The sequence below is a fragment of the Eptesicus fuscus genome, chromosome 21 (assembly GCF_027574615.1).
Source record: "Eptesicus fuscus isolate TK198812 chromosome 21, DD_ASM_mEF_20220401, whole genome shotgun sequence".
NCBI classification, from domain to species: Eukaryota; Metazoa; Chordata; class Mammalia; order Chiroptera; family Vespertilionidae; genus Eptesicus; species Eptesicus fuscus.
Window position 1 is genome coordinate 20,593,506 of NC_072493.1, and position 25,071 is coordinate 20,618,576.

General features: G+C 48.4%; 2 protein-coding genes across 5 annotated transcripts; both read right to left on the reverse strand.

Moving 5' to 3' along the window:
- Positions 1–675: 675 nt before the first annotated feature.
- FFAR1 (free fatty acid receptor 1) lies at positions 676–1,578 on the reverse strand. The gene has a single exon (XM_008139813.3). It carries the CDS (start codon positions 1,576–1,578, stop codon positions 676–678), a length of 903 nt encoding a protein of 300 aa, XP_008138035.2.
- A 12,738-nt stretch (positions 1,579–14,316) lies between these two features.
- On the reverse strand, positions 14,317–23,121 carry CD22 (CD22 molecule). 4 transcript variants are annotated; one of them, XM_054711221.1, is made up of 13 exons: positions 22,986–23,121; positions 22,467–22,844; positions 21,206–21,511; positions 19,585–19,866; positions 19,197–19,460; positions 17,899–18,156; positions 17,454–17,717; positions 17,109–17,372; positions 15,761–15,857; positions 15,518–15,593; positions 15,220–15,344; positions 14,730–14,814; positions 14,317–14,457 (listed from the first exon to the last, which is right to left on the reverse strand). In XM_054711221.1, the coding sequence occupies exons 1-13, from the start codon at positions 23,101–23,103 to the stop codon at positions 14,317–14,319; spliced, it is 2,658 nt and encodes an 885-aa protein (XP_054567196.1). In that variant the 5' UTR covers positions 23,104–23,121. The 4 variants fall into 4 exon arrangements, with proteins under 4 accessions (XP_054567196.1, XP_008138032.2, XP_054567195.1 ...); XM_008139810.3 differs by having other exon boundaries at positions 23,070–23,103; XM_054711220.1 differs by lacking the exon at positions 19,197–19,460 and having other exon boundaries at positions 23,070–23,103.
- Positions 23,122–25,071: the final 1,950 nt, after the last annotated feature.

Sequence of the window (25,071 nt, forward strand, 5' to 3'; positions counted from 1 at the left end):
CCTGCCCAGCTGCATGGCTGAATCCAAGGACTGTGTGAGGATGAAATGAGACAACACTAGTAAAGCACTTGGCATGGTGACTGGCGTGTATTAGAGGCTCTGTATTTGTCTGCGACCAATTCTGGTGTTACTAATATTCCCCCCCTCTCCCCACCACTGCTGAAGCATCCCTTCCCCCCAACTTCCTGTTCACAGTTCTAATGCTGCCCCCTTGTGAGTTTCTAGTGGTATTACAGTGTCATTATTTTGCCTCCTGTCTCCGTCAGAAATTAAGTTGTTCTTTCCTAGGAAATACATCTCCCAAAATGTATCATCAGAATGGCATTTCCTCTAGATTAGAAGCAAACTTCCCTCCTACTTTCCCGCAGGTAAAAGGCCTCTGCCCATTACACACTGGCAGGCAGGCAGGTGAGTATCAAGGAGAGGAGAGACAGATGTGGAGAGCCCGCTGCTGTGTGCAGAGATCAACTTACCTTTTTCCTGTGACCCAGCTCCTGGCCTCCATTCTTCTTTCCAAATGGGATGCAATCTTGCCAGACTCAGTTCTTCCCATAAGTGGCTCCAGGGGTGCCCCAAGGGCAAGGCCACCCTGCAGTTCCTTTGGAGCAGCCCCCACCAGAGGCCTAGAGAAGCAGCAGGGTTCTGCTGCATGTTCCTGCCCCCCAGCAGCGGCTACTACTTCTGGGATGTACCCCCTTTCATTCTTGCCCCACATGATGTCCCCCGGCCAACCCTCCTTCCCAAGTAGCCTGTCACCAATGGGTTGAGCACCACGCTCCAAGCACCTGTGAGGAGCCCCAGCTTCCTCCAGCGACCTCCCATGTCGGGGTGCAAGAAGCCAGCCACATTGGAGGCATTGTAGGGTCCCAAGCAGAGCAGCAGTGTGAGCAGCGCCCCACCAGCCACCCACGCTGCTCTTAGTTTCCGTCTGTGACTCAGGCCTGAGCTGGCCAGTGCCCGAAGGCAGCCCACGTAGCAGAAGGCTGTGATGGTCAGGGGCAGAAAGAAGAGCAGGAGAGAGAGGCTGAGGCGAGCAGGGCCTGCTGAGGCTGGGTCCCAGGCCTCCAGGCAGACTGGAGAGCCATTGACTGGGGTGTTGATGCCTAAGGAGCTGGTGGTATTGTCCATCCAGCCTCCCGGAGCCTCCAACCCAAAGACCAGCCCCAGGTGACAGAGGACAAGGGCCCATATGGCCACACACACACCCCAGGAATAGCAGGGCCTCCTAAGAGCTTGGTAGCCCAAGGGGAAGGCAGCTCCTAGGTAACGGCCAACACTCAGGGCAGCCAGGAAGCCACCACCCGCATAGAGCGGAGCAAAGTGGGCCAAGGCAAAGGCAGGACAGAGCGGGGCCGGCAGAGGCCAGGCTCCCGCGGCGAGGGCCTCCACCGCCTTCAGGGGAAGAGAAGCCGCCAGCAATAGGTCTGAGCAGCCCAGGTGGAGCGCATAGACAAGGCTGGGAGTGAGGCGGAGCCGGGCGTGGGCCACGGCACCCCCAACGGCCAGGGCATTGAGTGGGAAGCCCAGTGCAAAGGCGGCCACATAGAGGGCAAAGGAGAGCTGCGGGGGCAGGTCCATGGGGCCGGGCCCGGTGGCCCACTTGGCTCCTGTGCTCACTGTTCCCTGCCCTCAGATCTCGGGCCCGAGGAGGGGAGCTCTGGAGTCACAAACCGCTCAGAGTGTTGGAAGCCATCTGCAGCCGGAGGCCCACAGAGGGAGGTGGCAGTCCGTTAGCAGGGGAGCCCGGATGATAAGCAACACCGCTAGCCCTCAGGCCTCTGCTTTCTTCCCACTGTATCACCTCTTAAAATAAAGAATGTGATCGAGGATTGACCGGAGAACATAGAACGAAAGCGTGCAGGTCCCAGAAGAGCGAAGGCTGCTTAATTTTCTGAGACTCTGGGGAGAGAAGGGGGAGAGAGAATTCAAAACAGAGTTGGGCCCCACAGTATGTGCTTTTGTTAGACATGGAAGTTAGACTTCTGCTTTCACCCCCCCTGCCCCCAACTCCCTGGGAAGAGAAGTAGCTGCTCCCCCATCGTGGACCACCTGTCCAGCAGTGGAGGGTTGGTGGCAACTCCCAGCCCAGGGAAGGAGAAGTTGGGGTTTGAGTAGGGTGGAGGTTATGGCCAAGGGCAGCCAAAGGGTCCCCCCAGCAGAGAGCCCAAGGGAAGCCAGGTCCCATCGTGCCCATGAGAATGACCCTAGCTGATTTTTGGGGGTGCCCTAAGCAGGGGGATTTGGGAGTCTGGGGAATAATTGTTGGTGTAGAGAGGAGCCACAGAAAGAAGGACTCACCTCTTGGTGCTGCCAGATGTCTCTGAGGCTCTGGAGTCCCCCTGCTGGGCTGAGGGAGGGTGCCTGGGATGGGCAGTGGGCCGGAAGGGAGAGATGGGTGGGGTGGCAGGGCCATTAGCCCAAGGCACCAGCAGCCTGGATGAGCAGCTAATGGGGCATCGCCTGCTGGAGCTGAGGCCAGATGGAAGGAGGTAAGGGTCCAGGGTGACGTGAACACAGGAAGGGGACAGGGCAGCACTGGAGGCTTTTTCTGAGTAGAGTGAGGAGTGCACAGCCAGCACTTTGGAGGAGCAGGATTGGTGACACAACCAGAACACAGCTTTGTCTTGCCTTCCCCCCCACCCCCCGCCCCTGCCTCCACCCCAGCCTGCTCAAACCTGCTCTCCAGTCCTGGAGGAGCTGCTGGGCAGGCTGCAGGTTCCAGTCACTTTAGTCCCCACACTCTCTCCATTTGGTCATTCATATGTGGGATAATTACATAACTACTTCAAGGTGTGGCCTGTGCCCTCCCCCCACTGTGTGCAGGTGTGGGCACATGCGGTGAGGAGCACTCCTCCTTGGCAGGATCACACTGGTTTCCGACCTTCCAGTGTTGGCAGGAGGAGGAGGAGAGACAAGGCCTCATTTGGCAGCACTGGAGTAACGGGGCTGTGTGGATGTCAAAGGGGACCCTCCCGGGGCACTTGTGAGGACATCGGCCAGCACGGTGCGGGCCCAGCCAGCTGCTTAGCTCTCCTTTCTCGGCTTCTGGGAATTTGGCCATTTACCGCCTGTCAGCAGGAAGACCTCCGCAATGCGATTTAAAATGGCCCCTGGTTGTCTCTGTGGTTCTCTGTCTCTCTATCTCAGAGTATGTACGTGTCTCCCTGTCTGTCTGTCTGTCTCTATCTCTGCTGCCTCAGACTGACAACAACCTCTTGACTTCAGTTTTCTTGGGGGTGTGTGTTGCTCACCAAGCTACTGTGCCCCTCCCACACTCGAAGTCTCCCTAAATAAGTAAATACGCTTCTTTGGGTGGTTTTCCGGGCCTGCTTCTCACCAGGCTTCAGGTGAGGGCTGCATATCAACAGCTCCCTCCAAAGGAATCATCTAATTTCCTTTTTCTACTTCAGTCACTAAATTGATTCCAGGTTGCCTCCCTTCTAAGTCCCACGGATGATGGTCAGGCCCACCTCTTGGAATGTAGAAGAACCTGCCACCTGTTGTCTAGTATTTCCTCTTTGGAAATCACTGAGAAATTGACAGAACCAAGGGGAAAGGCAAGAGGAGTGCCACTTCACCTCCCGCAACAAGCCTTTGGGAGAAGAGCAAAGCTAGGCACAACCGGAGACAACAGGTCTTCAAGGTCTCTACTCTGGCCCCGCCCACCTGGCGGTTGAGGTCTCTGGCCAGTGCTGCCTCCTTAGAGGGCCTTCCTTGATCCCTCCATCCAAACAGTCCCCTCCCCTGCTCCAGTCACTCTGTATTCCTCTTGTTTTGTGCTTATTCACAGCACTCACTGCTCTAGACATCAGATTTGCTAGCTCCTCTGCTAGAATGTTAGTCAGTGAGGGCCACGATTTCTGTCTGCTTTGTCTATGCTCTTTGCACACATAATAGCAGCTCAGGGAGTTGAACAGTCTGGGCCCTGGGAGGGTGGTGAGGTCCGCAGCTGGATAGAGGGCTGCGTGTGGCCCAGAGTCTCCAGAGGGCTGTGGCCCTAGAGCTCCCCAGCCAACTGCTGTACACACCTCAGCAGTGCCTATTCATAGTCACATCTCTTGGTCAATTGGTCATGAAATAGATTTATGTCAGAGGCCAGGCTCAGGGACAGGAGGGAAGGAAAACACTTGTTGCCAGGAAACCTGTGCCAGGCCTCATCAGGCTCGGGGCTAACTCCAGCTTCTTCAAGGGGCCTCTGCCCTAAAACACTTTGGGCACCCCAGAGAGTCCCCCAAATTAGGACTGTGTTATAACTGGCTCTGTGCTGGATGCATTGACATGTGCTCAGTAAATGTTGGTTGAATGGCTGAATGATACTGGGCCTCATTTTCAATAAGAACCCCCCTAATCCCTTTTCTTCTAATTTAAGCAGTTCTTGGAGTCTCTTCTTCCTCCAGAAAAACTGATGGTACTCACAGGAATTCAAATGGGACAGTTCTTGAGGAATATGGCACCCAAATAGGCAGACCTTTCTTGCATCCCTTCCCAGGGCCAGGCTGGAAATACAACTAAACTGGGGAACATTCACCCAGAATTACCAACTGAGGCCCAGCTGAGGAAGAGACTTATATCAAGGAAGGGCAGAAAGCACCTGGAGACTGGTCGGAAGGATGAGGTGGTGAGAGGAGCTGACCCAGCTTCCACAGGTGGCAGGCCAAGAATGAAGAGGGATCGCTGGGCTATGGGAGGGTTGTTTCCCTGAGAAGATCGAGGCCTGGAACTCAGGCTGGGCTCCTGAGGATGGGGCAGGCTGTATCACCTAGGACCCGCCACACCCTGCATCTTGACCTTTGCAGAGGCCAAGCCTAAAGTTTTTAATAGTCTCGGGAAACATCAGTGACTGGATTAGGGATGGGGCCATCCACCCGACTATCCTGGGAACCTGCCTGATGCTTCCCTCTCACAGGACAGCTGACAGAAACTCCAGGTTTCCAGCGGATCCCCTGTACTGCATATGAGGATCCCTGCCCAACTCGGCAGGAAAATATTGGGTCACTCTCAGAGGAGTAGCTCTGGGACAGGGAAACACACCCACCACGTTCCCTGACATCTGAATGGCACCTCCCCCTTAGGGGAGACCCACAGGTCCAGACTCCTGATTCTGCCTAAGGCCCTTTCAGAAACAGACTTTTGAGTGATTAAGTTTGACAGAAGGCTGGCCAGTGAAGGTAGGCAGAGGTAGAGCTGGTAACCTGGGAAAGGTTGCTGACCCATGACTGGGCCCTGCACTGCTAATGGAACTGGCCTTAGAGTGCAGCGTGGCCCCTCCTGCGAGCAGCCAAGTCCTGTGGAGAAAGACACAAACTGTGGATCCCTGGAAGTTTCCAACAGGTTGCTGACAGCCAAAGGAGGACAGTTCTTGACAGTGGTTAATATGTAAGTACCTCCTTGGGAAGCCCAGCATTGGCAGACAGAACAGCCTTGGTAATCAGAAGAGCAGGATCCAAAGGGACCTCCCAAGAGGCACTGAAGTCTGCTGAGATTAATGCCACTTTAATTTTTTTCCCTTTGTCTTCTGTGTCTTTCTTCTTTATTGATTACTAGGGGCCCATTGCAGGAAGATTCCTGCAAGCAGCCGCTGCAGCCGTGCACACCGCTGCTGCCTGCCCCACCCGCGCTTTCCCTCTGGCAGCCATCTTGCTTTCCACTTTCCCTCCCTCTTCCTTCTATGCTGTCTTCAGTCTTCACTCCTCCCTCCCTCAGCATATGCAAATAAACCGCCATCTTTGTTGGGTTAATTTGCATACTCTCTCTGATTGGCTGTGGGCATAGCAAAGGTATGGTCAATTAGCATTTTTCTCTTTTATTAGTGTAGATTATTTTAGTCTCTCTTTTTTCTTTTTTTTAAATTAATAATCCTTTTTATTTTATCACTTTATTTATTTATTTTAAATATATTTTATTGATTTTTTACAGAGAGGAAGAGAGAAGGATAGAGTTAGAAACATCGACAAGAGAGAAATATCGATCAGCTGTCTCTTGCACACCCTCTACTGGGGATGTGCCCACAACCAAGGTACATGCCCTTGACCAGAATCGAACCTGGGACCCTTGAGTCCGCAGGCCGACGCTCTATCCACTGAGCCAAACCGGTTTCGGCTCTCTTTTTTCTTTTATAGATCTATTTTTCCCTTCCCTTTTCTTACTCTATTTTTCTTCTTTCTCCTTCTTTCTATTTGTTTTTCCTTTTCTTATTTTTTGTCTCTCTGCTTTCTCCTCTATTTTCCTTCACATAATTTTTATTTCTCTTTTCTTTTATACAATTTTCCTTCCCCTATTATTTATTCTTAATTTCTTTCTTTTTTAAAATATATTTTATTGATTTTTTTACAGAGAGGAAGGGAGAGGGAGAGAGAGTTAGAAACATCGATGAGGGAGAAACATCAATCAGCTGCCTCTTGCACACCCCCTACTGGGGATGTGCCTGCAACCAAGGTACATCCCCTTGGCTGGATTTGAACCTGCGACCCGCAGGTCAACACTCTATCCACTGAGCCAAACCAGTTAGGGATATAATTTCTTTCTTTCATCTTTGCCCTTTCATATTTATTTTTCTTCCTTTCTTTTTTCCCCTCCTCTTTTCTTTTCTTCTCTATTGTACTTTTTCTCCTTTCAAATTCTCTCTTCTTTTGTGGTTGCTTTTGCTGTTGTCGTAGGGGCCTTGTATGTTTTTATTTTGTTTTATTTTGTTTTGATCTGCCAGCACCTAGGCAATAGGTTGGACGATGTGGTTGGGAGTGAGCCTCACAGTCAGCCAACTTCAGAGGAAATTCCTCTCACAAATGGGACAGCAGCATTCAGGACCCAATTATAATGGGAGAGCCCAAGTAACACACAAGTAACCCAGATCAGGGGATTTAAGAAACTGCACCACTGGGTCCCATAAAATATTTACTACATAAGGCCACCTTGTGAAGATAGCAATTTATTTTAATACATAGAAAAAAATACAAAGGAACAAAAATGGGGAAACAAAATAAACAACCCCCAAATAAAAGAAAAGAAGGAAACTCCAGAAAGAGAGTTAAACAAAATGAAGGCAAGCAATTTATCAGATATAGAGTTCAAAGTAATGGTAATAGATATACAAGGAACTTTGTGAGAATTTCAAGACACTTAGTGGGACTTACAAAAGTATGAAACAAGAAATAGAAACCATAAGTAAGACCCAGAGACATAAAAGCATGAACAGACTGGGAAGGTAGGGAAGGGTGAATGGGAAGAGCTCAACCAATGAACTTGTATGCATATATGCATAACCCATGGATACAGACAATGGGGTGTGAGGGCCTGGAGTGGGGAGCATGCTGGGAGAGGTTAATGGGGGGAAAAGGAGAACCTATGTAATACTTTCAACAATAAATATATTTTAAAAAAATAATCAGTTGAAAATGAGGAATAATATATCTGGCATCAAGAATACATGAGAAGGAATAAAAAGTAGGTTAAATGAGGCAGAAGATAGAATCATTGACTTGGAGAACAAGGTAGAAAAAACACATACTCAATTAGAGCAGCAAAAAGAAAAAAAAAACTTATGCAGGAGGACAGTTTAAGGGAACTTTGGGACATGAGAAGTAACAACATTTGCATCATAGGGATCCCAGAAGGAGAAGAAAATGAGCAAGGATAGAGAACCAGGTTAAATAAATAATAACAGAAAACTTCCATAACTTGGTGAATGAAAAAGTCACACACATTCAGTAAGCACAGAGAGTTTCAATCAAGATGAACCCCAAGAGACTCATTCCAAGACACATCATAATCAAAATGTCTAACATTAAAAACAAAGAAAGAATCTTAAAAGGCAGCAAAAGAGAGAAAAAAGTTACCTACAAAGGAGTACCCATTAGAATGTCAGCTGATTTCCCAACAGAAGAGATTGTCATGAAGTATTCAAAGTAATGAAAAACAAGGACCTGAACCCAAGATAACTCTATCCAGTAAGGCTATCATTTAAAATTTAAGGGAAAATAAAAAGCTTCCCAGACCTTGCACCCACCCCCCAAAAAAAGGCTGAAATAGTACATTACCACCAAACCAGCATTGCAGAAAATGTTAAAGGGAGTGCTTTAAGAAGAAGAAATTGAGAGAGAGAGAGGAACATAAATAGAAAGGAAAAAAATGGCATATATAACTACCTATCAATAATAACCTTAAATGTAAATGACATAGGGTGACTGAATGGATAAGAAAACATGACCCATATATATGCTGTGTACAGGAGACCCACCTCAGGACAAAAGATTGACACAGACTGAAAGTGAAAGGATGGGGAAAAAATTTTTCCATGCAAATGAAAAAGAAAAAAGCAGGGGTAAGACTTATATCTGACAAAATAGACTTCAAAGCAAAGGCCATAAAAAGAGACAAAGATGGCCATTACATGATACGAAAGGATATAACTCTGGTAAACTTATATGAACCCAATATAGGAGTACCTAAGTATATAAAAACTGTTGGAGAACCTTAAGGGAGACATAGACAGGATTACAGTCATAGCAGGGGACTTTAACAGCACACTGACATCACTGCATATATCTTCCAAAAAAAAATTAACAACAACAAAAACAGAGACCTTATATGACACACTAGAACAGATGGATTTAATTGACATTTACAGAACATTCCACCCCAAAGCTGCAGAATATACATTTTTCTCAAGTGCATATGGGACATTCTGAAAGATTGACCACATGTTAGGACAAAAAAATAAATCTCTACAAGTTCAAGAGTATTGAAATCATATCAAGCATCTTCTTGGATCACAATGGTATGAAACTAGAAATTAATTACAATAAAAACACCCAAAAACATTCAAACACATGGAGGCTAAATAACATGTTATTAAACAATGAATGAGTTATCAATGAAATCAAGGAAGAAATTTAAAAAAAAACTTAATGGAAACAAATGAAAATGAACACACAACAACCAAAAATCTATGAGACACAGCAAAAGCAGTCCTGAGAAGGAAGTTCATAGCATTACAGGCCTACCTCAAGAAACAAGAAAAAGCTCTAATAAATTATTTAACACATCAACTAAACAAATTAGAAAGAGAACAACAAGAAAAGCTCAGAGTAAGTAGAAGAAAGGAAATCATAAATATCAGAGTGGAAATAAATGACATAGAAATTGTAAAAACAATACAAAAGATCAATGAATCCAAGAGGTGGTTCTTTGAAAAGATAAACAAAAATGATGTACCTTTAGCTAGACTCATCAAGAAACAAAGAGAGAGGACCTAAATAAATAAAATCAGAAAGAAAAAAGGTGAAGTAACAACTGTCACCACAGAAATACAAGATTGTAAGAAAATACTATGAACAACTCAAGTTGGACAATATGGATGAAATGGACATATTCCTAGAAAAATACAATCTTCCAAAACTGAATCAGGAAGAATAAAAAACCTGATTAGGCCAATAACAACTAATGACATTGAAGCAGTACTAAAAAGGTCTCAGCAAACAAAAGCCCTGGTCAAGACAGATTCACAGGGGAGTTTTACCAAGCCTTCAAAGAACAACCAACACCCATCCTCCTCAAACTATTCCAAAAGTCACGAGGCAGGAACCCCTCCAAGCTCTTTTATGAGGCCAGCATTATCCTAATTCCAAAACCAGATAAAGAAAGAGAATTACTGGCCAAGATCCCTGATGAACATAGATGCTAAAATCCTCAACAAAATATTAGCAAATCAAATTCAGCAACATAATAAAAGAACATACACCATGACCAAGTGGGATTTATTCCAGGTATACAAGGCTGGTGTAATATTCACAGGGCACATTAAAAAAATTGAAAGACAAAAATCACATGATCATATCAATAGACACAGAAAAAGCATACAACAAAATTCAGCACTCATTTTTGATAAAAACTGTCAGCAAAGTAGGAAAAGGGGGATCGTACCTCAACATAATAAAGGCCATATATGACAAACATACAGCCAACATCATACTTAATGGGCAAAAACAAAAACTATTTTCTCTAAGAACAGGAACAAAACAGGGATTTCCTCTTTCACCACTCTTATTCAACATAGGACTGAAGTCTTAGCCATAGCAATTGGGCAAGAAGAAGAAATAAAAGGTATCCAAATTGGAAAGAAAGAAGTAAAATTGTCATTATCTGCAGATGACACGATATTGTACATAGAAAACCCTAAGGACTATACTAAAAACTTCTAGATTTAATAAATGAATTTGGCAATGTAGCAGGATACAAAATTAACACCCAGAAATCTATGGCTTTTTATACACCAATAATGATCTCTTAGGAAGAAAAACTTTAAAAACAATCCCATTTACTATTAAAACAAAAAATTAAGGTAATTAGGAATAAAATGAACCAAGGATGTAAAAGACCTTTACTCAGAAAACTAAAGGACATGAAAAAAGAGATAGAAAAAGATATAAAGAAGTGGGAGAATATGCCGTATTTATGGATTAGTAGAATTAACATAATTAACATGGCCATACTACCCAAAGCAATCTATAGATTCAATGCAAATCCCATTAAAATACCAATAGCATATTTCACAGAGCTAGAACAAATACTCCAAAAATTTATATGGAATTTAAAAAAAACCAACCTGAATAGCAGCAGCAATCTTGAGAAAGAAGAACAAAGTTGGGGGATCACAACATCATATAGCAAAGCCACTGTAATAAAAAAAAGCCTGGTACTGGCACAAGAACAGGCATATACATAAATGAAACAGAATAGAGACCCCAGAAATCAACCTAAGCCACTATGTTCAATTAATATTTGACAATGGAGGCAAGAGAATACAATGGAGTAAAGATAGTCACTGTAATAAATGGTGTTGGGAAAATTGGACAGGTACATGCAAAAAAAAGAATGAAACTAAACCATCAACTTACACCACACACAAGAATAAACTTAAAATGTATAAAATACTTAAGAATAAACTAAAAAAAAAAAATACAAAGTCATGAAACCATTAAATCCTAGAAGAAAACATAGGTAACAAAATGTCAGACATCTTATGTAGCAGAATTTTCACAGATATGTCGCCTAGGGCAGTGGTTGGCAAACTCATTAGTCAACAGAGCCAAATATCAACAGTACAACGATTGAAATTTCTTTTGAGAACCGAAAACTGACTTCTGCGCATGGGCCACGAAGTTTCAATCGCACTGTACGTGTGCGCCCGCACGTGGTATTTTGTGGAAGAGCCACACTCAAGGGGCCAAAGAGCCGCACATGGCTCGCGAGCTGCGGTTTGCCGACCACTGGCCTAGGGCAAGAGAAACAAAAGAAAAAATAAATAAATGTGACTATATCAAACTAAAAAGCTTCTGCACAGCAAAGGAAACCAGCATCAAAATGAAAAGGGAACCCACTTTATAGAAGAACATATTTGCCAATGATACGTAAGGGGTTAATTTCCAAATATATAAAGTACTCATACAACTCAACAAAAGGAAGACAAACAATCCAATTAAAAAGTGGACAGAAGACTTGAATTGACACGTCTCCAAAGAGAACATACAAATGTCCAAGAGACATATGAAAAAATGCTCAACATCACTATCAGAGAGATGCAAATTAAAACGACAATGAGGTATCACTTCACACCTGCCAGAATGATTATCATCAACAAATCAACAAACAACAAACGCTGGCAAGGAGGTGGAGAAAAAGGAACCCTCGTACACTAGGAATGCAGACTGGTACAACCACTATGGAAAACAGTGTGGAGTTTCCTCAAAATATTAAAAATAGCCCGGCCAGTGTTGCTCAGTGTCTGAGCATCAGCCTATGAACCAGGATGTCATTGTTTGATTCCAGGTCAGGGCACATGCTGGGGTTGTGCTCTGTCCCCAGTGGGGGGGCATGCAGGAGGCAGCCGATCAATGATTCTCTCTCATCATTGATGTTTCTATTTCTCTCTTCCTCTCCCTTCCTCTCTGAAATCAATAAAATATATTTTAAAAGGATTAAAAATTGAACTGCCATTTGACCCAAGTGATCCCACTTCTAGGAATGTATTCTAAGAAGCCTGAAACACCAATCAGAAAGGAATATATGCACTCCTGTGTTCATAGCAGCACAATTTACAATAGCTAAGATTTGGGAACAGCCCAAGTGCCCATCAGCAGATGAGTGGATAAAAAGGCTGTGGTACATTTATACCATGGAATACTAGGCAGCTATACAAAAAAGAAGAATACCTTACCCTTGAGACAGCATGGAGGGACCTGGAGAGTATTATGCCAAGTGAAATAAGCCAGTCAGAGAAAGACAAGTATCACAGATCTAATGAACAAAATAAACTGACAAACAAACTAGAACTAGAGTCATTAAAGTATGCAACAGACTGAAGTATTTCAGAGGGGGGGGTGGAGGTGGGGGGTGGGGGGGGTGGAGGTGGGGAGGGATGGGAAGAGTTCAACCAAAGAACTTATTTGCATATATGCATAACCCACGGACACAGACAGCAGTGTGGTGAAGGCCTGGGGAGGGGGTGGTAATACTTCCAACAATAAAGATAAAGTGCAAAAAAACAAAAATAAAATGGAGGCAAAGTAGACTGATAAGAAATCAGTGCCTCACTCTGTGTGATTCTGAGGATGAGCAGAACCTCCTCTTCTCTTTGAGAGCTTTCAGGTACTGAGCAGAGCAAAGGGGGACAGGGAAGAGAGGTGGGTGAACCACACCTTCTCGCTCCCACGGAGAACGGGCCTTTGCCCATTGGCATAGCAGGAGAATGGGAGGGGAGAGATCAAACCTGACAAGTGGAGGGAAGTTGCAAGGACCTACTGGGAAGTCAGAATTAGTGAATACAACAGGGAATTGGTAGGGCGACTGAGGGAGGTAGAAAAGCTAAGCGGTTTCTCAAGGCCGATGGCCTTCAAGGACCTCGTAGGCAGCTTGGATGGTAAAAGGAACTTGGCAGGGTCACTCTTGAGCAGGGGTCCTCAAACTTTTTAAACAGGGGGCCAGTTCACTGTCCCTCAGACCGTTGGAGGGCCGGACTATAGTTAAAAAAAAACAAACAACTATGAACAAATTCCTATGCACACTGTGCTAAGTCGGCTGCTAAGCAGGACAGGCAGCGGCGGCAAAAACACCCGGCGGGCCGGATAAATGTCCTCAGCGGGCTGCATGTGGCCCGCGGGCCGTAGTTTGAGGACCCTTGCTCTTGAGAATCGAGGTGAGTAACGGATTGGCTTCCCCTTTTTGCATTCAAGAGATGCAAATAAGATGGGACTTTGGTTTGGGGGACTTTTGGCTATTGCATAAGGCTTCTCATAACGGGACTCAAGCATGTAAGATTACACAGCAGTACTTCCTACACTGAACCACCTGCACGAAAACTGAGGCTCAAATAAGCAGATGGCCAAGGCCCAAGATGACTTGGCTAGTAAAGCAGAAGAGGCAGGCCCAGTGGGCTCTTTGCAACAAGCTAACAGACTTTTCAATCTGCTGATTTGATCATGAAGTTACCTTGACTCCTGTCCCTTTTCCTGAAGCCCCGTCCCTGAGGCCGGCCCACATCTCTGTCCTACTCGGATTCCACAGACCAGAATTAGCTCACTGATTCTTTGAAATAATCAAGACATTTTTATTGTGCAACTCTGTGCTTGTTACATGTTTGTTCACACTGGTGTATGTCTCAGACCACCAACCCCTGAAGGTGGGCTACAGCCACGTGATCCTCTCCGTGGAATGCCTCGCTGACATAGGAGAAGTCAGTGCCAGATAGTTCCTCTTTCTACCTCATTTCTGTCCCTGCCTCTGGACTTTGCTCCAGGTATATTAGGTGTAAGATTAGTGAGTGGGGCTCTCTGAGTGGGGCGGGAGGGTGGGGTGTTAAGGAGATGGGGAGGGGAAAAGGAAAAGCTAGCGACCAGCTGACCTCCACAGGGGTACAGACAGCTGGGGGTGGGGTGTTGGAGGGGGTGGGTGGTGGCAGATGGTTGGGGAGGGGCAGGGGGATTTGTACCGTGCAGGCTAGGTGTTCAGGTGATTTTCTGGGAGGGAAGGAGCGTGGGAAAGGATAGGGCCAGGCCTTTTGGATGGTTGAGGTTACCAGTGCTGAGAGGGAAGACTGTCTCTGGGCCATGCCCAAAGTTCTCTGTACTGACTGGGGTGCAGTAATTGTGTGCGCGCACGCGTATGTACATGTGTATGTGTGTGTGTGTGCGTGTGTGTGTGTGTGTGTGTGTGTGTGTGTGTAAGGAGAGGTTGTGTAACTTCTCGATTGAGCAACAGGGACTGCAGGGGCCATGCCGATCCCCGACAGCCCTTAGGCACCTTCACTTCAGCCAATTGGACCCATTAGTGCTTTAGGGTCACGTACTCCACTCCTTCCTGCCTCAGAGGCCGCTCCCCAACCCCCAGATGAACCAGCTCCGAGTAATGTATCCCATCGTCTTCTGGAGCATCTGGAGCATCTGGAATCACGTTCTCATAGTCGCCCTGAGAAAGCCACATCATGGTCAGCGTGGCTGACCCACTGTTTTCTCTCCTTGACTCCACGGGGCAGCGGGGGGTGGGGGGGTCAAGAGTCTCAAGAGCCTAAGCAGGAGCACTCTTATTCGGAAACCAGAATGGGAGGGGCCTGCCCTGTGCCTGAGCCGCCTCCCCCGCACCCAGCCTCCACACCGCTGAGACCACCCAAGCCTCCCCAGCTGGGGCTCACAGCTGGGGCCGGGTCCTCCAATCCCTCCTTCCACACCCCGCCCTCTTACCGCTGGCCGCTTCTGCACCACAGAGTAAGTGACCGTGTTGTCCCTGTTTAGGGAAGGTCTGTGCACCTCTGGGGTCCCTCCATCCCTGAGAGGGGAGGCAGACAGATGACCACAAATGAAGCATTTCTCATGAATTCTGCCCTTTCTTTTCACTTCCCTAGACCCCAAGAGCGCCCGGCCTCTCAGCCCTTTATGTGTACGCCTAATGCTCACAGCAGGAGCTAATTTGTCAAATGAGTGAGTACCACAGTCTTAACCTTGGTGACAGAGACTGACTCTGGGCATATGTTCTCCTGGCTTGAAGGAGCAGGTCCAATTCCTGAGACCATTACTTACCAAAGGGGGTGGGTTGTCATGGAGCTGGAATGAGGAAATGGGAGCATAGAGGCACCTGGCATGGGCTTGGCACAGACATGGCAGGTGGGACATGGGCTTTTCCTCCCACAGCCCTCCCAGGATGCAGATGTCACCCTCCCGGTCCCCTCAGTACCCAATCCTCGGTGTGTCAGTCTCGCCGGCAGGAAAGCGCAGCGTCGCATAGCTGATGGAATCTTCCATCACCGGATTGTAGCAGCCCAGGGACTGGAGGCCTTCAGGGAGGGGGGCTCTTCTAACCTGCATGAGGGACAGGGTTTCAGCTCTCACCCCTCTTTCCCCCACCATAGTTCCCTTCCCCGGGGAGGCTGACAGCCCAGGCTTCTCCACAGCACTCTTCATTGCCCCCCCCTTCACTTTGCTTCTTTGCTTGACTTAAGGTCTGCCTGCACTTCGTCTTTCTTCCATCCTACCTTGTTATTCCTCACAAAGAAGCTCTGCCCACTGGAATTTTCCTGAGGCCCTTGCTGGCTCTGAATCCTCTTCCAGCTAAGAAATAAAGACCCGCTCAGTGAGGAGCAAGGTGGGGACAGGCCCTGTGGAGTGGGTGAGCTGGTCCTATAGGACTGAGTAAGGAGTTATTCCCTGGAATGGGCTGAGGGACAGACGAGGGAAAGCTGAAGGAAGAGAAAGGGAGGGCAGTGAGAGGAGCTCACCTTCGCTGAAACTTGACTCCCAAGAATGCCAGGAAGAGGATGACCAGGCACAGCCCCAGTCCCAGGGCCACTCGCCGGCTGATGGTCTGTGGGCTATCTGATGGGGAAAGGAGGACCCTCCATTGCGGACAGTGTCTCAGTCAGATACCAGCCTACTCTGCCCTGGACATCCGCCTGGAGAGCATCCTCATCTTTTCCCGGTAGAGCCCTGTCCTTTGTCCTGCGTGATCTCCACCAGTGAGGACACAGTGCAGACAGAGAGAGAGAGAAGCTAGGCCCCGCCCTCCGGGCCTGCCATTAGGAGGTCCTGCTTTGTGACAGGCAGGGGCACACACAAAGCACTAAGCCTCGTGCATAAGTACAACTTCTTCAGAGGGCACTTGCCATACTATTAGAACTTCACAGAACTGTCCTTGGACCCAGCAATTCCATGTAGGAGTTTATCCTGCAACTATCCCTGCAGGGGTGCCCAAGCAAGAGGCTGCACACGTGTGAGAAGGGCACTGAACAGCATTCACACGCCGGAATACAGCGTAGCCTTCAGGAAAAGAGACAGGTCTCCAGGGCGTCTGCCAAGTGGAGACCAGAGAACATGTGTTTAGAGTTTAGACGGTGTTACATTTCAAAGTAAGACACTCAGGCTACTTCCCTTTAGTGTGCAGTTTTGCAGGCAATGATCCTCTAAATTTAAAAACATAGCTCCAATCATAAATCTGAAAAAAGCGTAATAAATAAATACAACATCTTCCCCATGTTTCCAAACACCCTCTGTATGCACTCTCCAGGTGGTGTTATAAGATTAGGGGGGCGGGTAGAGGGGAGATTCAGGGCAAAGTGTGATTCCTGCTACCATTTGTGTAGGCACAGGTGGATAGATGCACACTGTGCACATACAGAATCCTCTGAAGAGACAGAAACCGCTGCCAACAGTGAAGGCTTTGAAGGAGAGGGCGGAGTTCTCAGGGAGCAAGAAAGGAGAGGTATTTCCACTATGTACCCTTTCATGCTGTTTTAGTCTTTTACCATCTACTTGTATGGTCTTAAAAAAGCACTAAGGACGAGACATAGAGAGGCAGAGAGAGGGACCCCGTGGGAGCTCAGGATGTCTGGAAGGCGGAAGCAGCCTGTCAGGGAATGCTCCTGGAGAGAGCCAGGAGAGACCAGGCGGCAGGAGGGGAGCCAGGGAGCTGTGTGCAGGGGGAGTGCCTTTGAGCACACAGGTAGGGCTGGCCTGGCAGGATAGGGAGGGAGAGGAGAGGCAAGATGGGGTAGGTGGTCTGGAATGCACAGTCTCAGGGCTAAACCACAGGAGTGGCCAAGGCCAGAGAGGAAGAGGGAAGGGCCTTACAGTAGACAGTGAGGGTACTGGGGGGCGACCGGTCCACACCCAGTCGGTTGGACCCCTGGCACCAATAGGCGCCTGAGTGCTGGACCTTCACAGGATCCAGTCTCAGCGTCCGATGATTATGGTGGAGGTCCTGGTTATTCCAGTCAAACCAGGTATAGTGGGAGGTGGGGGGGTTGGCATCACTCTCACACGTCAGGACGGCCTCCTTCCCCTCCATCACGCTGTCTTTGGGGCTGATGGACACCCGTAGCCTCCTAGGTGCATCTGTAAGAAGAAGTGACATCAGGACCCAGGTAGCCAGTTACCTGCCCTTGTCTGCGCTTAGGTCCAGGCCCAGCCACTCACACAGCACTGGGAGCTCCCAGGCCTTGGATGTGCTCTGTCCTATGGAGTTGCTGGCCACACAGCTGTAACTTCCAGCGTCTTCTGGGGAGATGGAGCCAAAGCTCAGTTCTCTTCCCTCCTTCAGAAAGATTCCGTTCTTCTCCCAGAAGAAGTGGACATCTGTGGGACGGCTGCTTGAGAAGTTACACCGGAGGAGGACGGCGTGTCCGGAGTGAATCTCAAAACTGGGGCTAATCATCAGGACCTTGACATCTCTGGGGGCATCTGCAGAGCAAGGGCCTCAGTCTGACTTCTTTGGGTCCCATTTTCCCTTCCTGTCCCCAGGCCTGACTCCTATCCCCTCAATTCTCTGTAAAGATTCTGGTTCAGGCTTCAGCCTCCTCGCCCTTAGAACCCCATCTCCCACCCAAGCCACCTCCCATATGCCCCTGCCCGGGTCACTCACACTGGACCTGCAGGTTGACAGGGGGAGCCCACGAACACCACTGGTTACAGGCTGCACAGGTGAATGGCATGGCATTCCAGGCAACTTTTTGAATCGTTAGCACCCCGGGTACTAGCTCTTTCCAGGAGCCCTTGGGCTTCCAATCATATCTGGTAACGCTGGGGTTACTGGAAGTATAGTTACAGGACAGGGTCACACTGTCTCCTTCTCGAATTGGTGTGGGGTTTTGAATCACCATGGTTACCTCCTTGGGGGAATCTGGGAGAAAATGAGAGAAATGAGTGAAGAAAAGTCAGCTGGTCATAATACCTGTTCCTTCCGGCATTCACGTAGTTCCTAAACTAACCACAGGAAGGCTCGCACTTCCTTCTGGCATCCGTGTGAGGACAGAAACCCTGCCCTTCTTGTCTGGCCTGGCTGCTGTTAGAGGCAGGATAGAGCAGCGGTTAGGAGCACAGCTCTGACCGAGAACATGTGGTGCTGTTTGTGGGTCTTTGCAAGGGTCCAGCGCACACACAGCTGGGTGGCTGCAGCATGAGTGTTGGTAACAATGACAGCAACAATAAAAATAATAATAAAAAGCATGGCTCTGAAGCTGCCGGCTCTACTATTTAGAACTGTGTGACCATGGACTGCAGGACTCAGTTTACTCGTCTGCCAAATGAGGTCCTAAATATCTAACCTCATGGGATTGTTGCCAGGACAAAAATAAGATGATGTCCTTAAAGCAGTGTGGTGTTTGTAAACACTTAATAAGCATTGGTGCCACTGCTGCGATCACATATCAGGCGATATATCTAGATGTTCAAGATTTGGGCATTCCCATCAGTGTCTTTGGTCCAGATGGTAATGTTCCAGGGTCCAAGGATGAAAACTATGGATTCTCTTTGTCCTGGGCTTGACTCAGTGACAAGATTCACTGTGTTAAACAGGGTCTGATGATGGAGAGGTAACGACACATTTTGCCCCAGTTCTCCTCGAACACTTCAGAACCCCCTCTGGGACACAGCCACTGCTTAGTGATGCCAAGTCTCTGTGTCCCTCAAGGGGCCCTGGCATCGAGCAGTTTATTCGTTCAACAAACATCTACTGAGCACCTACCACCAGCCAGGCCTTGTTCTGGTGCTGAGAACACAGCTGTGAACAACAGCAGAACACCCAAGGAGCTTACATGTCAGGAGGCCCTGGCTTCTGCTTGCTGTCCGTCCTAGGACCCAGGAATGCCCTGCACGCATCTGCTTCCTCCTCCACCCACATCCATCTTTTCCCTCTAGGACCCAGAGGCTCTGACTACTCACATTGGACATCCAACTCAGCTTTCTGGTCAACTTTTCCAAGACCAAGACTGTTTTCTGCCAAGCAGGAATAATCCCCAGCATGCATGTGGAGGACCTGTGGGATCTGGAAGGTCTCATCTGTTCCTTCCCACACTTTAACGTTATTGTGATACCAGGTATAATTGGTTGGAGGAGGATTGGCCTGTGATATACAAGTCAGCTTTACTCTAGTTCCCTCCTTAGCTGGCGAGGAGAAGATCTGAACCCTGGAAGGTTCTGGAGCATCTGGAAAAAGGGGCAGAGGCAAGTGGTTGAGTTGAGCAGAGGTCTCTGCTGCTGACCTCTTAAGGGCCTTGGTTCCACCCCACTAACTCCCTGCCTGCCCTTCCACAGCTCCCAGGAGGCTCACAGCGCACTTGGAGGAGGACCATTTCTGATGTTGATGAGCCCAAATCATTGTGGGCCTCACAGTGATACTTTCCACTCATCCGTTTGGTCACTTTAGGCAGAGTTAGCTTGAGAGTCTTCTGCTCCCTCTGCAGTGTCTCCTGCTCTCTGATGGGGGTTCCATCCTTGAGCCAGGAAAGAGTGTGGAACTCTGGGTTGCTGCTGATGACCTGGCACGTCATGGTCACAGGATCATCCACTGTTACAATGGCTTCTTTGGGACTGACCTCCAACTTTGGGCGGTCTGGAGGAGCAGAGGGACAGTGAGGGAGGAGACAGGGAATTCTTAGAGAGTGCAAAGCAGCGAGAAGTTTCCAGGCCCTTCTTCTGATAAAGCAGTGGCCTGTGTAGAGCGTGTGGGGTGTGCAACCCCTCACTGTTACCCTTGTCAACAAGCATGGGCTGGCAACCATCACAGCCTCCTAACTCCTGTCTCTGCTCCTCCCACCCCCAGTCCCTGCAGGTCTGGTTTGCACCAGCAGCCAGCAGCATTCCTAATACTGTCAATCAGACCTTGTCACCCCCTTGCTTGAAACCATTCCGTGGAGTCCACATGTAGAATAAAATCTAAAACCTGACTGCGGCCTACAAGCTCAAGTGCCCTGGTCCCTCTCGACCATCCTTTCCTACACTGGGCCCCTCAGACACTGTGCTGGGGCTCTGTGGCCCCTTGTTTGTCACAGATACACTATGTTCCTTCTTCAAAATTTTCTCCTCATTCTTTCCTCTTCCTGGAATCTTCTCAAAAATATCTGCCTGCCTCAGGCCCTCCCTTCACTCAAGCCTCAGCACAAGCTCACCTGAGTCACAGAAGTCTCCCTCTTTCCAAGCCCTGCTTTAGTTTTTTCTTAATACACTTAGCACTACCTACTGTTATGGTCTCTATTTCCTTGTTGATCTCTTTTTGCTTGTCTTTCCCACTCTGATGCTAGCTCTACGTGGACAAGAATTTTGCTCACTGCTGTCTCCCCAGCAGCCATAATAAGGCCTTGCACCTAGTAGGTTTGCAACAAATATCTATTGAACGAATGAATGAATGACGTGTAAAAAAAAAAAAAAATCCCTCCCCCCTCCCCAAAGAAGAACAATAAAACCTAACCAGATGATCCCGAAATCATGTCATGGCTTAAGGATAGATTAAAATATTTTGTTCTGACCAGGGATGGGAAGCATCCTGCTCACAGGCTGTATAAGGCCCATGAAATCACTTGGTCTGGCCCTGCCAAGGCATTAGGGGTGAGTTAATTAAATGTTTGATCAAATATAGCTGCTAATTTTTAAGTTGGTGATTTTGTATGGCCCACAAATGATGTTATAACTATCCAAATGGCCCTTGCCAGAAAAATGGTTCCCTGCTCCTATAAGCAGATGCTGAAATGAGTCAGTTTCCAGATAGACCAGGGCTGACCACAGGGATGGTGGAGGAGGGAACCCAGCTCAGTTGGACCACTCCCTGCTCTGGGGCCCACAGACTGATTATGCTTCCCTTCTGTGGAGGCTCTGCTACCCTGGGTGCTCACTGAGGGGCTGGGAGGAGAGGACGAGTCCCTCTTCCTCCCCATAGGAGCATTGGAGAGACTCACGCTTCACATCTAGCCACACCGTTTCCTGAGAGAGCGGCCTGTCTGTTGCGTCATTCCAGACCTGGCAGGTCAGATTCTTGCCATGGTGAGTCCAGCGCGGCTGGAGTGTGAGCTTGCTCTGGGTGAAGACAGTCTGGGTGGTCAGGGAAGTCGAGAGGTCAGAGGGAAGTTGGCGTGACCCTTCCAGGAGCCACATCAATTTGATCTGGTGCTCAAAGCAGGCAAAATTCAGCAAGCAGGTCAGAATGACTTCCTGGAACTCCAAGATTTCCGGAGGGACCTCAATGCGAGGTGGAGGAGCCGCCTCTGCAAAAGAGTAGAGACCATGCTGGCCGCCTGGAAAACAGGACTGCTGCGTACCAGCCCCTCACAACTGGCTTCAGCCGCTCTGGCCCAAATAGCCTTTCGGGATCCCCTTCCTAGTCCATCCGCTTCTCTCCAGGCCTGCCTTCTCTGCTTTGGATCACTTCTGCTCAGTGAAAGCATCCTCTGAAAGGTTTTGCGAGTGCTGACCCTCCTTAGGAATTACACGTCATATTCTGTACTTATATTATTCTCACTCCCAAATGCTTGCCTTCTAAATGTTTTCAATAAATAAATAAATAATAAATAAATAAATAAATAAATAAAGGTTTTCAAGATCTCTCTCCCACCACTCCCAAATGAATTTTACCAGTTTAGTTCAACATGCATTTCTTAGTTTTGACAACAAGCCTGCACTGTCTAATGACCTCACTATTGGAGGCACAGCTAACAGCACTCCTTTAGGAGGTTCCTCTGGTAGATCGGAACTGTGGACAGCCAATCCTGGCTCTCCTGGGGCCGGGCCACCCTCACACGGCAGGGTCAGAAGCTACATCTCTTACTCCAAACATAGGGCTGCCTAGTCCACCCCCACCGAAGACAGGCTATAAAACGGAGTGAGCACGTGCCCGAGGGGAAGGCCTCAGATCTGTTTCATCTGCCCCTACACGTGCCATTTAGCTAGGAAGGGCCAGTTAGAATTAGTCACCAACATTAACACATGGCAAGATTTTACTTAAGAATCTAGTGTTTTCTCTTGAAAAATCAGGTCACCTGGCATCCAGATTTCAGAATGGGCAGAAGTGCATGTTCCAGTTTGGCCACAGCCCCATTGTCTTGTGCTGCTGAGTCACCCATTGGCACCCCCTGCCTGGCCTCTGTAGGCCACCTGGTTTTCGGTTTCCCACTTCCCTCCTGCCCTTGCCCAAAGTAAAGGACACCATCCCCGGGGCCTTACCGGAGACGTTGAGGACTATTTCCTCCATCCATTTTACACTCTTCGATGATGTCATCCTCAGCCCCAGCATACCGCTGTCTTGGGCTTTTACAGGGTGGATGTGAAGGGTGCAGTTGGATTTGTTGTCTCCCAGGAATTTCACTCTTCCCTGAGGGACAGGCATCTGTGACTTTGTCTTCTCATAGAGGATTGTCCCAGTGTAGTCCTTCATCTTTTCGTCAAACGTATAATTCTGGTACACAGTCAGGTTTTCCAGGACCATTCTATCCCCTGGGATTGTGTAGCGGCAGGGAATCCAGACACAGGCTCCCTCCCAGGCATAGAGGGTGGCCGGGTGCTCCAAGTTCCATTGGAATGAGTTAGAAAAAGCTAGGTATTCTGAAACCCACCACAAGATCAGAAAGCATTATTGAGGGGCATGGAGAGCTTTCAAAGGAGTAAAGAATCCCCTCTGAAGAGAGAGGGAGAGAGATACACACACACACAAAGAGCAAGACACAAACCCTACCCCACATTTACTCTTCTCTGCCCCACATCTTTCCTCCTCCTCCAGCGCCACAGTCACCCCAGAACCCAAGCCCCAGCCCAGACCACTGTCCTTACCGAGGAGCAGAAACAAGGGGCCTAGGAGATGCATGGTGTTGTGTCGAGGCAGGAGCCTAGGACGGGAGCCTGGGGCGGAAAGAGAGTGTCTTTGAGCCCCCTGGTCGCTTACTTCTTCTAGACGACTCTTCTTGCTCATCTACTGAGTTCCGATCCCTTGTCCCTGATCCCGGAAGCCCATGTCTGGCTGCATAGAGGGATGAGGGGTTCTGGATGCACATTGGGCTTCTTTGGTATGCCATGCCTCTCTCAATCTCTCTTCCCAGCACTCCTTCCTTTCTGTCATCCATCTACCCACTCATCCACCCATGCCTCCGTCTATCCATCCACGATTGTAAAAACTTCCTGCCCAGCTCTCAGGCTCTGAGTAACACCAGATGACTGAGCACTGCAAGCGCCAGGCTATAGGAAACTTGGAGCTCACTTTGGGGCAACTAGTGAAGGGTTTACGTCGGGAAGAGACGTGACCTAATAATTAAGTATGATATCAGGAGAGCATTTAAAGGGGTCCGAGAAGGCTTAGATGTCCAGGGGTCCCTCTTAGATGCTCCAGGGGCTGGGTAGGAAACATAAATCAACTAGGTGATCCTGGGTCTAGCCAATTGTGGCCAAGTGGGAATGTGGGCTCAGCCCTGCCTATTCTTCACTGTTTTAAGAGAAGCCAAATTGCCATGTGAAATATCCTGCTTTCAAATAAAAACATAAACAAGCAGCCTGCCTGTGCACCACAGACAGTCCAAGGACTGCCAATGTTCAACTTCTCTCTCTCTCCCTCTCTCTATCTCTCTCCCTCTCTCCAGTGAGCTGGCCACCACCACCTTACTATACTTTTACAAAGTTACATTTACATAAAGTTAAATTTAAGTCTTAATTTGCATGGCGGTGTCCTCAATGCCGTCCCTGGGGAGTCAGGCAGGATGTGTCCACAGAGTGTGTCTCCTTTCTCAGCACAGATCTGTGCCCCTCCCACCCGCCAAGCCAACATTTCCCACACATCAGTGTCAGCCCACCCCCAACCCCCAGCTGTGTGGCTTCTGCCCAAGTCTGTTGGGTATCCAGTACCTGGTATGGGAAAAGCTAAGCTGCTTGCTGAAAACATGAAGAGGTCTGTCCCCAGATGTAGTGACTGTGCTGGCTTGGCCCAGGCAGGGGTTAGGGGAAGGCACTAATAGTGTTACACACACACACACACACAAAGTCTTCAAGGTCAGATCCATTTGAGAGAAGCTGGGTTTAAAAAGTTAAATAAGACCCTTTACTGCAGGACTTTCAAACTTTTCAATTTATGGGAGGGGGCGTGAGTGGGGGAGGGGAAAGTGACATACATCTCCCACATGGGATTAGGGTACATACTTCTTTAGCCATGGGGACTACTTTACATTTTCCACGAAAAACTCGGCAGGGTCAGTGTGTTTAGAAATGCACTCTGGATCCCCTTTGAGTTTCCACAAGGTCTGTGGCAAGGGCCAGATTCCATGCAAAGACTAGCCTTCAGCAGCTGGGCCACTGTGCCAGCAGCCAGCATCACCCTCTCATTGAGAACTGGCTTAATAATTCCAAGATGAATGGGAGAGGGGCTGTGTGCTTACCTGAAGGAGCTCCAGAAAGTCTCCGGGGCACAAGAAGTGGGCTCCAGGCCTGGAATTGAAAGGCTGCTAAAGCATGGTGGAGCGTGGAGGCTAGGGACAGTAGGCATTAGGCACAAAGACTCGGGACAAGGCTACACTGTTCAGGACCTCAGAGTCAGCCTCCCTGAGTTCCTTCTTCCCTCTTGGACATCCAGTGACCATCCTGTTCTCAGAAGGCTCACCAAGCCCAGCAGGGGAGATGCTCAAAGACAGGCCTCTACAACCTGCTATAACACAGCAAGAGAAGGAGGAGGGTCCCCACTGTACTACCAACCCCAAGAACTGTGCCTGGAACACAGTAGCTGCTCCATCTTGCTTGTTGAAAGCAACAAGCACAAACCACCAAAACAAAAATAGTTTTTACCTGTTTCCTG

What these genes read in the sequence shown, in the direction of transcription:
- FFAR1 (XM_008139813.3), bottom strand. Translation starts at nt 1,578, where the DNA reads ATGGACCTGCCCCCGCAGCTCTCCTTTGCCCTCTATGTGGCCGCCTTT.
- CD22 (XM_054711221.1), bottom strand. Translation starts at nt 23,103, where the DNA reads ATGCATCTCCTAGGCCCCTTGTTTCTGCTCCTCGGTAAGGACAGTGGT. An exon ending in AAGATGTGGGGCAGAGAAGA is followed by an intron (nt 22,845 to 22,985) that starts GTAAATGTGGGG and finishes GGTGGGTTTCAG; the next exon opens with AATACCTAGCTTTTTCTAAC. An exon ending in TGGTGCAGAAGCGGCCAGCG is followed by an intron (nt 14,458 to 14,729) that starts GTAAGAGGGCGG and finishes TGGCTTTCTCAG; the next exon opens with GGCGACTATGAGAACGTGAT.